Source organism: Neodiprion lecontei, chromosome 7 (genome assembly GCF_021901455.1).
Source record: "Neodiprion lecontei isolate iyNeoLeco1 chromosome 7, iyNeoLeco1.1, whole genome shotgun sequence".
In the NCBI taxonomy this organism is placed as follows: Eukaryota; Metazoa; Arthropoda; class Insecta; order Hymenoptera; family Diprionidae; genus Neodiprion; species Neodiprion lecontei.
The window spans coordinates 15,382,458-15,400,850 of record NC_060266.1 but is presented as its reverse complement, the minus strand read 5'-3'; the positions used below and the strand labels follow the sequence as shown (position 1 = coordinate 15,400,850).

At 43.0% G+C, this 18,393-nt stretch overlaps 1 protein-coding gene across 1 annotated transcript; it reads right to left on the bottom strand.

The window, feature by feature from the left end:
• Positions 1-245: 245 nt before the first annotated feature.
• On the bottom strand, positions 246-3,824 carry LOC124295567. The gene has a single exon (XM_046745992.1). It carries the CDS (start codon positions 3,822-3,824, stop codon positions 246-248), a length of 3,579 nt encoding a protein of 1,192 aa, XP_046601948.1.
• Between the last annotated feature and the right edge of the window lie 14,569 nt (positions 3,825-18,393).

The following is an 18,393-nucleotide window of genomic DNA, read 5'->3' as shown; positions in this document are numbered from 1 at the left end:
TCTTGAAAGTGCGCTCGTTGGATTAATCGAATAACGCGATACTCGGCCTCCTCAATTTCCTTGATTGTCAAAGCGCCCTTGACATTATTGTTGGGTGAGAAACGTAAGCAGTACGCGACGACACGAATCAATCGTGTGTATGACGAGAAATTTTTGAAAATTTCTTCCGATTGCGATTGCGAGAACATGCACAATGATTTTTTAATCCCCGGTAAATCCTTCTGAGGCGTTACCGCGACTTGCGTTCAAACGGATTCAGGCTGAGCTAGCCACGCAGGCCCCCGAAACCACGAGTCGTTATTTAAAAATTCCCGTGGAAATTGACCTCGCGACAACGCGTCTGCCGGATTCTGATCAGTCCGGATGTGCCGCCACTCTGCGTCTTTACTGACTTCCTGTATCTCTGCGACGCGATGTGCCTCAAACACCTTTAGGACGCTCGGATGTTTGTTTAGCCATTGTAAAACTATTGTCGAGTCTGACCAGAAAATTGTCTTGTACACGCGAAAGCTCGTTACCTCGAGGACTTCGCGATATAAGCGAGCAAGTGTCAAAGCGCCGCAGAGTTCGAGTCGAGGGATGGTTTGATCTTTTAGCGGAGCCACCCGTCCCTTTGAACAGAAAAGTCTTACGCGAATTTCGCCGTCCTGCTCGCAAGAGCGCACGTATATACAAGCTCCGTAACCCGTCTGACTCGCGTCGCAAAATCCGTGAATCTGGATATCGATTGGGTTATTTGTCGAAACGTATCGGTCAATCTTTAAATTGTTGATTAATGACAGTTGTTCCGCGAGCGATCGCCACGCGGAATCTGACGCGCTGGGTACGGATTCGTCCCATGTAGTTTTTGCTTTCCAGCATCGTTGCATAATCACTTTCGAGGTGAGAATCACCGGACCGAGTAAGCCGAGGGGGTCGAAAATTTTCGCGATTTCTGATAAGATATATCGTTTTGTGACCTTCTCGGAGGGCTCGATACGTTTCACCGTATAAAGGAAGTCGTCATTCCGCGCGTTCCATGATATACCGAGTGTTTTGTGCACAGGATTTTCGTCTGTCAGGAAATCGATATCTGCGGTTTTTTTGCTCAAATTATTTAGGGCCTGCGGGTGATTTGACGCCCATTGTCGAATGTCGAATCCGCCACGCTTCAATATTTCGATCACTTCGTCCCGAATTTGTACGATTTCCTCAAAGGTGTTTGCCCCTGATAACAAATCGTCGACGTATAAGTCGCGCGTTAAAACCTCGGCCCCCTTAGGATAATCCGCGCTCTCATCGCTTGCAAGTTTTTGTACGGTTCGTATTGCAAGAAACGGAGCCGACGACACGCCGAACGCCACGGTGTTTAGTTCGAATACGCGAATTCTTTCCTGTTGGAGCCAGAAAACTCGTTGGTACCGACGATCGCTGGGGGCGATCCAAATTTGTCGGTACATTTTCGCGATGTCCGCGGTAATCACAAATTTATAACTGCGAAATCGTAAAAGATGCTTGATTAGTTTCAATTGAATAGTCGGGCCGACCATCAGCGTATCGTTAAGCGACACTCCCATGCTTGTTTTGGCGGACGCATCGAAGACAACTCGGGTCTTCGTCGTAGCGCTTGTCGCCTTTATGACCGCGTGGTGTGGGAGATAATAACCGGGTAGCGATTCGTCGACAACGAGTGACATATGGCCTAGTTCTATGTAGTCATTCATAACGCGATGATATTCCGCTTTGAGGATCGGGTCTGCGTTAAGCCTTTTTTGCAAGCCAGCAAATCGTCGCAAAGCCATAGATCGCGAATCACCGAGGTCTCGATCGGCGCTGCGGAACGGCAGACGAACGACGTACCGTCCCGACGGTTCGCGAGTGACGTTTCGAATGAAATGAGTTTCGCAGCTTGTATTTTCTGATAATTTTCTTTGACTAGCGTTTGCATCATCGAGCAACCAGAATTTTTCTATTGTTTCCTTTAATTCGGTCAGTTGGCACGACGTTCGTTTCCCGACCGTGGTGTTTGATTTTCCGCCGGCAACGGCCCAGCCGAGCTGAGTTTTCTGTAAGACGAGATCGCAGCCGTCGCGGGACAAATCACATTGTCCGATCGATAATAATGACAACGTTGTCCTTGACCCGATGAGGATGCCGATCCTTCCAGGCAAATGGAATTGCGGATCGTACAATTTTACATTCCGTGGTAAGTCGATTGATTCGCGAGGAAAGATTTCGTTCGGTACGTTATCAGCTATTTTCGGTATGACCAGAAACGTGAGAGTTTTGTTGAAATTATCGTGTATCGAATAAAATGTACATTCGACCGCGCCTTTAGAAATTGTATTTGCGTCGTCGATCATTCCTACCGCGATCGTGCACGCGCGTATCGGTAGTTTCAATTCTCTCACAAGATCCTCCGTGATAAAATGCGCTGTCGCACAAGTGTCTAATAAAGCGCGACGTTTTAGGTATTGACCGCGTGAGTCTTTGACGCGTATTTGAGCGCTCAGCATTAACTGCGACTGTAACGCCCTTGACGTGAAGCTGTGTGTAATCATTTTGCTACATGTTAGATTTACCTTTGCTGTCGACTTAGGTGTATCCGATTGTATCGTTTCTTGGGTCGTGTGGGTGGATGCAGCAGGAGATTCGTTATGCAGAAGAGTGTGGTGAAACCTGGAACAGTTTTTGCAATGCGTCGAAGTGCATTTGCCGCGGTGCGAGCGCAGGCAATTTTTGCACAGCGATGAACTCTTGACGAAATTCCACCGTTGATGAACCGTCATTTTTTGAAATTCGCGACACTGGTATGTGGGATGCCTCTCCCGTTTGCACACTACGCACTTTGCTGACGTGCCTATCGCTAACGCACGCGCGCCATTTTCTCCGCGTCGAGTCTTGACTCCGCTTTGATCTTTATAATTCGGAAGCGGTCGTTTGTAATTGGTCTCTGTTTTGGAACGCGATACATCTTGTTCGAGCGTATATAAACGAAATGCGGTCTCGGAGACGAATTTGTAAATTTGCTCGAGCGTTGGCGAGGTGTCGAGATTGAGCGTTTCTTCCCACTTCACCCGAATATTGTTGGGTAACGCGCGCTCGATTATCCGGACTAATAAGTGTTCATCTGGTATCACGTCCAATGACGCGAGCATGTTCACGTGTTGGCGCATGTCGTCGACGAGTCGCGCTAAATCTTTATGCGTCCCCTTTTTTACCGCGGGCAACTCGAGGATCGCGTCGAGATGTTTTACGATCAAAATTCGAGTCTTGTCATACGAGTCTAGAAGTAACTTCCATGCTGTCCCGTAATTCTCTTCGCTCACGTTATAAATGAGAATTTTATTTAACGCGTCACCCTCTAGGCAATTTTTTAGATACAAGAATTTTTGTAATTTCGTTATGTCTTCGCGAAAGTCGATCATTGTCAAAAATGTATTTTTAAACGATAGCCACTTTTCGATGTTGCCGTCGAACCTTGGGAGGTCGGCGACCGGCAATTTAAGTCGACGCGTGCCGTCGATCGGCAGCGATGTTACGTTTGCTACACCGGGATGTTGTGGTGTTGTCGTTAATAAATCTGTCTCGATTTTAGTTATGATCGCGTAGAATCGATCCTGCAACTCGTGGAACTCACCGACGTTGTCACCGTCTCCGTCGGTTAATAATGCGAGTTCATCGTGTAATTCCTCGTATGTCCGAAATTGTTCTTTTACACGATCCGCCCGCATTTTTATGTTCGCGGGTTCAAAATCCGCGTCCTCCGTGAGTCGCTTAAGTTTGGTAATGTTCGCCTTTAAAGTCGCACGCTTTTGATTAATAAACTTTACGCGGGCAGCCATTTTACTGAGCTTGTGCGTACAAATATTTATGAGATCTTCGAGAAAAAACAGGATACGACGTCTATGCGTTCGATGTCGAAGCTGGACTGATTTTCAAGGGTCGGCTCTAAGCCTCTCCCCGTGCAGCGCGTATCTTTTCGAAAACGCGCGCGAACTCGTCCGTCTTTCACCGTAGAAGATCAAGAGAGCGAGCGCGGCCCGCGTCAAGTGTAAACAAACCTCCCCGTGCGACGGTTATCTTTCAACGCCTAGATATCGAGACTCTCATAACAGAAAACGAGACCTATGTTTTATATACGTGATTGTTGGATATATGCATGCTACGTTCTTCACACAAAGCGTGCGTTGGACCGAAATGTGTTTTCGACTACGTCAAACGTTATGAACTATAGAAAGACGTATAACGCCAAAGAAAGTGTATAATACGATATTAAGAATCGTGTACCGTTTGTATACTTATCTTTTTGTAGATGATGATCGTTTTCCATCGATGGCAAACTGGGGGGTGACGAGTTTGGAGACGATGGCTGGCTAGTCGAAGAGTGTCACGATTTATTGAATACGATGCACGTTTGCACCTTTTTCTTCTTGTCCTCTATGTGGGCGTGGGTTCGCATCCCGATTCTGACACCAATTTGTATAGTCGAAGCTTCTTCATAGGCGAAGTTGCCTCGTAGTTTTGAATTGAACCTTTTTTATTAGTGTGAAGGATAGAGGTTGAGGTTTTCTTGAATAAAAAACTCTCGCGTTTGAGCCATCGAATTATGAATGTTTATTGGCTCTTGTGGAAAAAGCCTTGCGGCATAAAAACCCACGAAGTATGAACGTGTATTTGTGAACGTATAAAAGCATGTGTCGCACACGTGAATGTGTCGATTGTGTATATAAATGTGTATATGCCGGTTACAGCCCGTTTGGCTCATGCCACCGCGATCTCGAGTGCGTTTCGTACTGAGATTTTTGTTTTATTCGATTCGATCGGATTTCGTATGATTTGCGTTTGCCTTACTCCGAGTAGCGAACGTGTATGAGAGTATGATTGGTGTTGGTAGTACACCAAGAGCGCTCGGGCTCGTTGTATGATGAAAGGGTGCAAGACCCTTGGTATGCGTGTATGGGCACTCGGTCCCGTGTAGAATGAGAGACACTCGGGCCGTACTCATCTACCTTACTCCGTAGAGCGAACGTATACGAGAGTATATTTGGGCCTCTCGTCTCTTGGTCGTGGTACGAGAGAACGCACGGCGTCACTCACGATCGTCACTAGACGGACGACTTAACTTGACTGTTTTAAAAAATGCGTGATGCGCGCTCGCCTCCTCATCTACGCGAGATTTGGCATCCCTGCGGAGACGAATCGTTCGAGCGCGGCTCGCACGGAGATCGCAATGACACGGGCACAAAACGACGCTCAGGCACTGAACATCAATGCTTTTGCTTTTGGAATAGCAGCACGAAGTAGATTATAGGTTTGTTTAGGCCAAACAGCATTCATGAAGACTGGTTTTTCACCACCAGAGCCAAAAATGATTTGCGCAGTCTTTTCCTCAAGCAAATGCGACTGAGATGTAACATTATTGCGTACTGTAGGGGACACAAGTTTGACCATGAGAGTTAGAAATTCAGGAGAAAGAGCTGAATCATCAGCTATAGTTTCATTTGCAGCATTAGCTGAGACATCAGCTGACTGTGCAGATGGCAATTGCCGAATCACAGATACATATTGTAAATTATGGTCATTTTTAGTCGCTTCAAATACTTTTTGAACCGCATTATCATATTCATTTGTCGGGGATTTAGGAACGCCCGTAATACGTACTTCACACGAATCAGAAAGTAACTCCCAGTCTTTAATACTTTGAAGGGTCGACTTAATATCATTCAACTGCCCAGAGTTAACTCGATTTTCATTTTCAAGACATGTTATTCTAGTAGACAAATCTGCTAGCTTTTGATTCACTTTTTCTAAAAGGATCAAATTTTTGAGTTGACCACGCCTCAAACCAAGGTGGCATATTTCTATCGCCCATGTTTGCGGCAGAAGCTGATGAAGAAGCTACGGAACAAGCAACTTTTTGCCTTTGCAAGTTCATTGGGGACGGAACAGGGGGACAGAGACAGATAGATAGATAGATAGATGTCTTATTATGCCCTAGAACACTTTAGGGAAAGAGAAAAACTACAGTGTAGGAAAAGTATTATGAAAGTATATAAGTATAAAAGTAAAATAAAATGAAATAAAATAAAATAAAATATAATATAATATACAATAAAATAAAATAGAATAAGATGAAATAAAATAAAATAAGATAAAATAAAAGAAAATAAAATGTAATATAAAATATAAAATAATAAAATTTAGATAGAATAAAGTAAGGTAAGTAGATTAAATGAAAAACACGATCAAATAAGCGAAACAAAATAAAACAAAAATAAACTAGCACTAGGCAATACTATTATTTCAGATAGTTTAAACATAGGTTAATTAATCGGACTAGCTAGGGCAGAAACCTCATTTGATAAGAAGTACTCATACACCTTAGCCTTGAAAACAGCACACGAGGACGAGGAAGTAACGTCAGGAGGAAGACAATGCCATAGGTAAACAGCAGTGAGATGGAAGGAGTTGCGGTAAATGCAAGTTCTATGTAGCGGAATATAAAAAGTATTAGCCATACCCAGACGTGACGAATGACGAGTAGAATCATGATGTAGGGGAAATAGTTCGAGTAAGTACGACGGGGCATGGTTATGCAGAATATTATAAGTAACTATAGCTACAAAGTACTTCCTCTTGTTTGACACTGACAGCCACTTCAGCCGTAATCGATACGGGGTGATATGAACATCACCACGTAGATCAAAAATGAATCATATCGCACTGTTTACCAGTCGCTGAAGTTTTAAGTCAAGCTCGTTTAACAAATCATTATAAACAACACAACAATAGTCGAGTAGAGGAAAAATTAGAGTAGAGACTAATTTTATGCGAAGTTCAGTTGATAGTGAATTCTTATGATATTTTAATCTATGAAGTGTGAAATTCACTTTGCGAGATACTGTTGTAACATGACTAGCCCAAGAAAGATTTGCTTGCAATATAACTCCCAGATTACGAGCCTCTAGTACATAAGATATAGAGGTGTGATTTATTGCCATGACCGGCAATAGTTTAAAGTCAATGGATTGAACGTTTGCTCCACTACCACAGATCATTACAGAAAACTTCGCTAAATTTAATTTGAGGCTATTTTCATTCGAATACTCAGATATCTGGTTGATATCATATAGTATCTTAGCTAACCCTACATTGAGCTCTGACAGGTGACAGCTCAAGTAGATTTGAGTATCATCAGCAAACACTATGTGGTTGGAATACTTGAGAGAAGCTCCTATGTCGTTGATAAAGATAGAAAACAATAAGGGTCCGAATACAGAGCCTTGCGGAACACCCGATGTGATAGGAAGCCAGTCCGAAATATTTGTCTTATCTATGACAGTCTGAGTTCTACCAGTGAGACAGAAGTAAGCCCAGCTCAGAGACGATTCAGAAAAACCAATGTCACGGAGCTTTTTCAGCAGAATGGAATGAGAGACCGTGTCAAAGGCTTTGCTGAAATCAAAGAGAACTAAAATAGTGACACGTCCATCATCAGCAGACTTTCTAATGTCATGGCAAAGGCGAAGCAAGGCAGTCTGTGTACTGTGAGCAGTGCGATACCCTGATTTGCGAGAATTCAAAATATTATGGTCAGTAAGATATTTAATGATCTGGTTATAAGCAATTTTTTCATAGATTTTGGAGAGTTCGCACAAGTTCGCAATTGGTCGAGTATCCGAAGGAGACAAAGGTGTATTTTGTTTTGACAAAGGTCTATTAAATGATCGTTTCCAACTCGCCGGAAAGAACGAGTTGTCAAAGCAGGAATTGAACAATTTCTGTAAGAAAGGAACCAGCAATGGAGCTGCTTTTTTAATAATGAAAGACGAAATACCGTCGGGTCCAGTCGAATGAGAATTAGAGATATAAGACATAATTAACCGGAGTACATCATTCTCCGTTACGTGCTCGAACCGAAACAGATGATTCGAGGTATCAACATGGCTTTCAATTGACTGCAATTCACCTTTAGAACAAGCTGGTAAGGAACTAGAGATTGAGGAATAATAAGAGTTCAATTGATCAGGCGTGAAAAAATTAAGAGGGGAGGTTGACGATGTTTTTACTCAGGGCCGGATTTAGGGGGGGGGGGGGGGGGGGGACCGGGGATACAGCCCCGGGGCCTCCACGAAAAAGGGGCCCCCACAATTGAGACTTCGAAAAAAAAAATTTCAAATTCCAACTGGTATATAAACACTAGTAAAAATTTTTTTAAGCTGTTTTCGCTTTTAGAAATTTTTCTTTCGCTGTTTTACCTTGCAAGTGGCAAGTGTGAGTTTTGTTTCCTTTTATTGTAATCTTCAAAAGCCCTTTGCCTGTTCGTGGCTATCTAGAATAGAATAAAAGTTGCCAATTCGATAAGGAATTGATAGAGTATATTCTGCGGATTTTGGCAGCCTATTCCCCGTATTTGCGTGTCGATACAGCGATACCCGTTTCCCCCGTTTTTTGTCTGTACGATGCGTCGTAGCCTCGACAAGTGTCCGCTGAGTGGCGTACTTGTAGCAGGGAATCCCGGAGTTTTATACATTCACGTGTGTCCAAGAAGCTACGAACTTCCGAAAATTGTCCAACAAATGTAAATTCTTTCGAATTTGTACGGACAGACGTAAGTATTTTCATCTTTATCTTGTAATCTACAATACAAACTGAATGTGATAGTTGATTGTGCAATACGAAAAGAAAAGTTATTTTTCTTGACATTTAAATATACGAAATATATGCAAAGAACAAGAACATAAAAAACGGTTACGGAGAGGTTATGATTTATTGTTTATCATGCGTTTGTTTGGTTCTGCGTAAGTTAATTATTTAATCGTTTAGGCGACTGGAATATCATGATCAAATGCCAATATTTGAAAGGTGAATTAACGCTTGCTCATTCAATTTTGAAATACTTTTTCTCAATTCACTCCTGTTTTTGTCTCTTATTTTTGAGGGCATGCACATAACTGGTCAGGTTTCGATACATAGCTCGCAGCTTCTCTATTCTTTCCATTTTCCATGTGCACTGCTCGTAACTCTTTGTTGTGTTTCTGCTAATATTTTTGTTTGCTCGACTATCATCTCCAGAACTATTTTCCTATTGGTTAAGGGCTTTTTCAGGCGTATGTTTTCTTAACATTTCTTTTATAGTGGAATCATGAGTGATCGTCACAAAACTCCTCGAGTTTTTGCCAGTGGCTCTCAGAAGAGGAAACTGCAAGCAGAACGGGTCAAGAAATCCGAAGAATCTTTAGCTAAAACACCCAAATTGACCAGTTTTTTTACGTCGTTGAATAAAGAAGAAATCCCTCAAGATCCTTAAAAAACAACAGGAGATTCAACAGTAAATAGAGATGTCGATAATATCCAAGATAATCCTGAGGGCCCGGAGGCTGAAGTTTCATCAGGCGACACCACACAATTTTCTATAACCGAATCTCAAACCCAAAAAGAAGCAGAGTTGAGCGAGGAATTAAGCGGTCTCAAAAATGACACAGGTCTTTGGCCTGTCAATATAACAAAGGAAATGATCGATTATTGGGCGAAAAAAGGTTCCACGGAACTTCAAAATTGCGATCAAGTATCGTTGCAGAATTCAGTTCCTCAAGATCAACCTCGAGACACTTCCAACTTTGTTCGGAAATGTACAAAGAACATGTTTACACGCCGCAATAAAAAGCAAGAGACCGTCAATCGATTCTGGCTTTGCTTTTCTCCAACTACGGGGAAAATATATTGTTACGCGTGTAAATTGATGTCCACTCAAAATACGAAACTCAGTGGAGAAGCGAAAATGAGATTTCGAAGACTCATTTGGAATCAGTAATGGGTTTACTGCAACGGGGAAGAGTCACAGGACGCATCGACCAAGAGATAGCCATGCAAGAGGCACAACAAATCGAGTATTGGCGAAAAAATCTCAAAATTATCGTTAGTACGATCAAATTCATTGCTGAACGCGGATTGGCCTTTCGAGGTGACAATGAAATTGTTGGCTCACCGAGAAATGGAAATTTACTGGGAATTTTGGAATTGTTAGCCGAGTATGAACCAATCCTGGCGACCCATTTAAAAACACATGTAAACAAAGGGAGTGGTCATGCCAATTACCTTTCGTCCACGATTTGCGAAGAACTGATCAGTTGCATGGGAGATAAAGTCCTATCTGAAATAGTATCCACGATGAAAAAATCCAAATATTATTTGGTATCAGTGGACTCTACTCCCCATGAATCTCACATCGATCAGCTAACTATAGTTGTTCGATATATGGAAGGATCAACGCCAAAGGAAAGATTTCTTACTTTTTTATCAAACTGCGGTCATAGTGGCAAAGCCACAGCAAACGCTCTACTCACATTTTTAGGTGACCATCAAATAGACATAATGGATTGCCGCGGCCAATCGTACGACAACGCTGCAAACATGAGTGGCAAATACAAAAGGGATGCAGGCTCTTATTTTGGAGAAAAACCATTTATCGGCGTTTGTACCATGTTGTGGTCATTCCCTTGATTCAGTTGGAAAGGCAGCCGCCAACTCTTGTCCATCAGCTGTTCAATTCTTTGATTTCGTCCAAAATTTATATACGTTTTTCACAGCAAGTACAGAACGATACGGAATTCTGATCGAGAAATTGTCGAAGAAAAAAGGCGGACAGTTTTACGTCTTGAGAAAGCTAAGTGACACTCGTTGGTCCTGTCGAGCTGAAGCTACGAAAGCCATAGTCGACGGCTATTCAGAAATCGAAGAAGCTCTAACCAGCATATCTTCCGATAAAGAGCAAAAAGACATCGCGAGGAATGAAGCAGCGCACCTTCTACAGAAGATGAGTAGTCTCGAAACCGCTTTATTCGCAATCTTTTGGAACGACATCTTGGAGCGATTCAACGCTACAAACAAGATGTTGCAAGACCCGCAAATGATTCTTGAATCGGCAATGCGTGCATTAGAATCATTGAAATCATTCGTGGAATCTAAAAGGAATGATTTCGATAAATACGAGGAAGCTGCCAAAAAAATATCTCAGACTGACGAATACGTACTATCACGCACCAGGACCAGAACGAGAAACGTGAGGTTGAATCCGCTTAATTACGGGAAAGCGCAAGACGCAAATCTGTCACCGAAGGAGAAATACAAAGTATCCGCTTTTATCCCAGTGGTCGACCAGCTATGCGTTTCGCTTACCGAAAGATTGCATGCTTATGAAACTGTACGTTCGAGATTTGGATTTCTCAATCACATCGACAAGATGGATGCTGAAAATCTGCACGCTGCAGCAGAGGCATTGGTGAAAGTTTATCAGGATGATTTAGAACCTAGTCTTGGTAATGAGTTGGTTCAATTTGTATCTTCGATCGACTCATACAAAAAGGACTATGGAAAAGACCAATCTCCGGAACTATTTTACTACCAAATTCTCGAGGATCAAAATTTCAGAGCTACATTCCCAAACTTTAAAATTGCACTGCGAATGTATTTGGTTTTGATGGTATCAAATTGCACGGGAGAGCGCTCATTTTCAAAAATGAAAATTATAAAAAATAGGCTTCGAACCACGATGGGACAAAATCGTCTATCAAAGCTTTCTCTCCTGAGTATTGAAAGTGATCTACTCCGGGAACTGGATTTCAGCGAAATCATCAACGATTTTTCGGCAAAAAAAGCTCGGAAGATTCCGTTCGTTAACGCTAGAATTTAATTTCGGATAATTCTTATTTCCGATTATATTTATGTGTTTGTTGAATAATAAAATAATCTATCCTTGGTTCCACAACAAATTATTCATTGAAAAGCTCAACGGAAAAAAATTGTCCACTTTATTTGGAAAATAATTTGGGGCCAGGGGGCCTCCACTCCTTTGTTGCCCCGAAGCCTCTCGACCTCTAAATTCGGCCCTGTTTTTACTAGCCCAAGGGTCGCAAGCTCCTTCCACAGTTTGTTAACTTTGTTAACATTGGCTAGTCTGGTAAAGTTGTACTCACTTTTCACACGTTTCAACTCAGACGTCAACTCATCTCTGAATTTTCGATAAATTGCATACCCTAATGGGCTATTAGCCCTTTTTGCTTGTTTATAAAGGACGTTGCGTTTTCTAATACGCAATTTTAATTCTGATGTGAGCCATGGTGCAATAGGCTTGCGTACAATAAAATTCTTGAAAGGAGCATGAATGTCAAGAGCTAAAAGTAAAATACCTTCTAAGACCTTAAGAAACACGTTAATATCATCAGAGATTGAGGAATTTGTGGGTACAAGCTCTACTATCTTAACAAGAGATAATTCCACAGTTGTATTGAATGCACAAACGTCAAAATTCTTGAAGTTGCGACGAACTATCATCTGGTCAGGATTCTGCGGTGTAATAAAGGTATACGAGAGTTCAAGAAGGCCATGTCCTGCGATAAATGGTGTTTTAGACTTTGTGAAGGCAATGTTTTTGTCATTACTATCAATAATTATGACATCAATAAGCGTATCAGACGTGGATGTATGATGCGTCGCTTTGGATTCGACCAAGTATAATGATAGGGAAGATACCGTCTCACTAAGATATCTAGATTCAACAGAGTTAGACAAAAGATCACAATTTAGATCACCAGCAATTATGACATTTTCGAAGGAATGACTAAACTCACAGAAAGTGTTGACATAGTCAGTGAATAATCTACTTTTGGGTGGCCTGTACATGGACGTGAATAACATAGAGTCCTGGTTAGGATAGTGTATGTCAAGCAGGAGAAACTCAAGTTGATTAGAATACAAACAAGGTGAAGCTGCTAATAGATTGGCTTTCAGTGACTCATGAATATAACACGCAACACCTCCACATCCCTTTCCTATTCTATCATGACGAATAATAAAATAGTTCAGAATCTTAACAAGATCATTAGAAGTTTCAGGCTTGAGCCATGTTACAGATATAGAAATAACATGATAAAAATGTTCGCTAAGATATGATTTGATGTAATCAATGTGGCCCAATAACGAGTTTGCATTAAATTGACAGATTTTCAAGGACGTAGAACTATCATGCAATCTCACCGCTTTTCGAGAGTTCTGTACATGATTTAGTCAACCTAACTTGTCGAGATCAGCCTCAGAGGTAATAAGAATAAGCTGAGATCCATCTTGCTTACGTGCGTAGATCTGACCCTCCCTAGACCATACGTATTTCCAATTCCTATCAGACGCGATCTTCTTAGTTTTACGCAAAAAATTATACGTGTTTGAGTGAAGAAACTCGTTGACAAAAATATTACCAAGTTTATCACACGCTAGAATATCTGTAACCGCTAATACGCCGTGCGAACGCTTTTTCCTTATAATATGGCTACTGATCTGAGAGGATTTAAAGAAGACGATAAATGATTTTGATGCCTCTCTAGTGTTATCCCGCTTAGGATTTTGGCTCGACGGAGCTCTGCGGATGATTAAACGAGTGTCAAGTATGTCAGAAGCAAGTTCAGGGACACCAAGCACAGTCAGAACTTTAGTAACAACTTCTAACGGACTATCGGTAACTGTGAATGGTATACCAGCAATGATGATCTGGGCAGAGGAGTTGACAGGTGTATCGGCTAATGAATCTCGTAAAGAATCAATTTCCCTAGTAAGTAACACGTTGCTGGCCTCTAATTGTGCTATTCTGTCACCTTGATCACTCACTGTTTTAACAATATTTTCGATGGTATTAAGCTTAGATGCCATATTAAAATTAAACGTATTCTGACAGTTAATGAAAGCATTAAGTGTTTCAACATTTTTGTGTAGAAGGGCTGCTATCGAGTCTAGAGTTTTGCCCGATTGAGACATGACAGGTGTATCAACAATACAAGTCGACTGCTCTCTGATATTTTGAGAACTACTCGATGGCGTGTTACCGAGATTTTTATAACAGCAAGGACTAGAGTTTCTACTACTCGTATAGTATCTGTAACACCCTGGATGAAAACTTTTTGAGTAGTCTACACACCTGAGTTTTTCACCGGCTACAAGCCGTTTGCACTTAAAGCAAGTATCAGACATGCAACCGATTTGGTGTAATGAGAAGTAACAAGAATACCAGCTGAGAGAAATGTCACAGAGACATGGTAAAAGATCGTGTAGATACTAACACACCGCATAAATCGCACTCACAGTAGACACGCACACTCTGAAGCACACAGGAACCCAGCATTGACGTAAACAGGTACTTAAAGATTAATTCCAGCTTCAGAGTATTATTTCAGAGAAATTCCCTAGCGGTCGGCCAATGGGAAGAGGAAAGGTAGCGTAGGAGTTGTAAACAGCGAAATCGTCCGTCAACTGCCAAGTCGTTCCAGTCAAGAATTATAGGTTATGGAATAACAGTCTTCAGTTTATTGCCTCGTCCCGTAGCTCAAAAGAGAGAGCAACGACGATTTTTAGCTCAAATTTTTGCGAGAACAACGGGGGAGGAAAAAAACCTGGAAGCAGAGCCCGAAAACGGGCAGGAAACAGCAGAAAATGGGCAGAACAGGAGGGTAACAGAAAGTGAACTAGATAGGTACTCACCAAGAGAGAGAGAGAGAGAGAGAGAGAGAGGGGGAGGGGGAGAGAGAGACGGAGAGAGAGAGGGGGGGAGAAAGAGAGAGGGAGAGAGAGAGAGAGAGAGAGAGAGAGAGAGAGAGAGAGAGAGAGAGAGAGAGAGAGAGAGAGAGAGAGAGAGAGAGAGAGAGAGAGAGAGAGAGAGAGAGAGAGAGTATTTATTTGATCGCGGGGTAATACCCCCTAGCAACCATAGGCATAATATACATTATATATAATATACATAATATGGCGGTTGGTGAACAGTACCGAAATAATATAATATAAAATAATACAAAAATAAAATAAAATAAAATAAAAAAAAAAATAAATAAAAATAGAAATAGAAATAGACACAAGCCGAATGAAAAAGCGTACATACAGAGAGGGCAGCCACATTCTGCGCGCATAACACATCGTACAGCATTCATCATACATCATACAGCATACATCATACAATACATCTGTCGATTTCAATAATTTCACAAGCGTCACCCTCGCTACACACGCTCAGCCTCTTCCGCTCGCAGATATTCTAGCAGGCCAATACGAAACACCGGCAAAGTGGACGCTGATGTGATTGACGGAGGCAAAGAGTTCCAAAGGTTAACGCCAACATACGCAAAAGACTTTTGATACGTCACCGTACGAGCCGATGGTAGGACAAGAGTGTCAGTTCGCGACGGGTCACGACGACGTGATGCATACTGACTTGGCTGAAAACAGTCGAATAGGCCAGGAAGCCCTTCATGTATGGCCTTATAGAAAATGCAACCAATGATGTACAATCGGCGATCGCGCATGGTGAGCCAGCCGAGCCTTCGTCGAAAGTCAGATATGTGCACAAACCGCGTTTGACGAAAAACATAGCGCACACAATTGTTGAGCGCAACAGAAATTTTTCTATCTAAGCCTTCGGAAAGGTTAGTGAACACTCCTGCACAGTAGTCACTTATCGGTAGGACAAGAGACGCGACCAGGCGCCTCTTAAGCGCAACATCCACGTCGTAGGTTGTCGTCCTCAACCGATATAGAGTAGACGCGCTACGTTTACACACTTCAGTAATGTGTTCCGTCCATGACAGCGTTCTATCTATTATAACCCCAAGATACCTAAAACTGGTTACAAAATCGATAGGATGACCCCCCAGACTGAGAGAAGGAAGCTGCGTTGCACAGACCACGTTTACATATTTAGAACTGCCAATAACCATGGCTTTAGTTTTATCTACATTCAGTCTAAGACGGTTCTCTACACTCCATAACCAGATACACTCAATATCAGCATTAACCAAGGCTAATGTTTCGTTCACTTTAGACGGCAAGCAACTAAGATATATCACAAGATCATCTGCGTAAAGTAGATGGCGACATCGCGAGAGGCAATGGGGGAGATCGTTTATGAAAAGTGAAAATAGTAACGGTCCGAGAACTGCCTTGCGGTACACCTGTCAGGAGAGGACGTACCCGCGAGGTCGTACCACTAGAATCGCGAACCACTTGCATACGGTCAGATAGGTATGAGTTGAACCACTCAAGTACATTGTCAGATAGTCCGAAAGTTCGCAGCTTCGACAGAAGCAGCGCATGGTTTACCATGTCAAATGCTTTGGAGAAGTCTAAAAACACCACCAAAGTAACCATGCGATCATCAATCGCAATCCTACAGTCATCCACCAAACGCAAGACGGCTGATTGCGTTCCCATACCCTCACGAAATCCAGTCTGACGTGGATCGAGATAATTACCACGAGCAAGATGCACCGTGAGTTGATCGTATACTATCCGTTCAAGCACTTTAGACAGCGAGCAGAGAAGAGATATTGGCCTAAAATCTGACGGGCCAGTGGGATCGGGGACCTTCGCTATAGGCACGACAATTGAGGATTTCCACAACAAAGGAACCGATGCCGTTGTTAGTAGAGAGTTCAGAAAATATACAATCAGCGGCATCAGTAGATCTTTTAATGTCTTAAACGCCTGTATCGGAAGGTTATCAGGGCCACATGCACGAGTTGTAATACGTGACAGCGCACTGTTGACACATCTGTTTGTGATCGGTGAGAAGATGAAGGATTCTGTCTGCCTCTCGGCAAGGTTCTGTACCACCGGGCAGTCATACCGCACAGTAACAGTACTAGGCAGAAAGTGTTCATTAAGATCATCGACAGTAATACCACTAGGTAGAGCAGCCGGTGGTTTTTTACACTTGGCAAGACCAAGGTTCTCCATCTCACGCCAAAACGATCGCGCACCACCACAAGTATTGAACCGCTCTTGTATGTAAGTAGTCTTGGCGGCTGCTAAAGCACGCTTCACATCTCTACGGTACGCAACATATTCGGCGAAAACTTCCACACTGCGAGATCTCTTAAAGGACCGGTAACAGGCATTGCGCTTTTTCATCAAACTTCTGATTTCTAGCGATATCAAAGGCGCGGGTGATCGCCGCAAAGTAAGTTCCCTGACAGGAACAGCACAATCCAGTATCTTATTCACAAGGTTATTGAATATTGACAGCCGTTCGTCCATTGAGGGCAGCAACGCAAACTGTGAGAAGTCAAACGTAGATAAGGCAGTAGAAGCAGCATCACAATCGACACGATCCCACGGCCGGTATCGAATAACACGCGCTTCTTGCTTGGGCACACCATACCTGACAGTAGCATATATAAGATCATGCCCTGAGAGAAATGGACTCGACGATTGACCCCAGGACTCAAGAAGATTAATATTGTTAGTAGCGCATATATCGAGCCAGGTATCAGAGGTGGCAGTATGATGTGTGGGCTGCATTGGCACGATATCATACCCCTGCGACGCAAAAAAATTCACTGAGGTGGACAGAGTCATAAGCTGCAGATGTCAGATCCGCATTGAAGTCACCAAGAACACACGAAAATTTATATCGAGATTGTTGCCGAACAAGTTCATCCTCAAACATATCGAGATGACCAACTTTAGGAGGTCTATATACGACCGCGAATAGAAACTTCATTCCAGCATCAGCGCTAACTTCTATTAGGAGGTATTCAGGATATCCATCCTCTGGAAGAGCAGCGGACGTAGCAACCGTTGCAGAGCAAAGCTTCTGGTGCACAAAGAAGGCAACGCCACCCCCATGTCGCCCTCGACGATCAACCCTGTGCAGCCTGTAAGATGGCAGCATAACCTGTACGTCCAATACCCGGTCGTTGAGCCAGGTTTCGGAGACAGCAATCACGTGGTATGAGTTTAGCCGAAAGAATTCGCGAAATTCATCAATATGGGCAGGCAGTGACTGGGCATTAAGGCAGCAGACATTGAGGAGCTCCGGGCGAGTCAGTGAGCGCTTAGGTTTGAGAGCAGTCGCAGGCGTGAGTCATTGTAGGGCTCGGGTTAGGGTCGACAAATCAGAAGAAGGCAGCAAGCGTAACGGTTTGATCCTCGGTCCAGGCCGAACAAACAACGCAGCATCAGCTATCCACACAGACCTCGGGCTCAGCGAAGGGAACTTCTTCAAGATCTGACTCCGATATCGGTGAAGTTGCACAGGATGCCTTTTGTTAATATAGACTTTTCGGTCCGAGAGGGCGGCATCAATTTCTGAAGATCGGAGTTGAGGTTTGAGCTTCTTAGCCGCAATTAATTGATCGCACCAGGCAGGAGACCCAAGGATTAACAGAAGAGGACGCGCAGTGCAGGCAGGAGGAGAGCCAGGAGCAGTTGCATCCAAACGCGAGGTTGAAGCACCAGGGGCACTCTGAGCTCTATAGCGGCCCATTCGTTCGAAGCGGATTATGGCATCAGGAGGCAGCTGTGTATTAAGAGCCGCTAGCAGTTTGGTCAATATTTCATGTAGAGGCTCGCGATCACCACCATCTCGAATCCCTG

What these genes read in the sequence shown, in the direction of transcription:
- LOC124295567 (XM_046745992.1), bottom strand. Translation starts at nt 3,824, where the DNA reads ATGGCTGCCCGCGTAAAGTTTATTAATCAAAAGCGTGCGACTTTAAAG.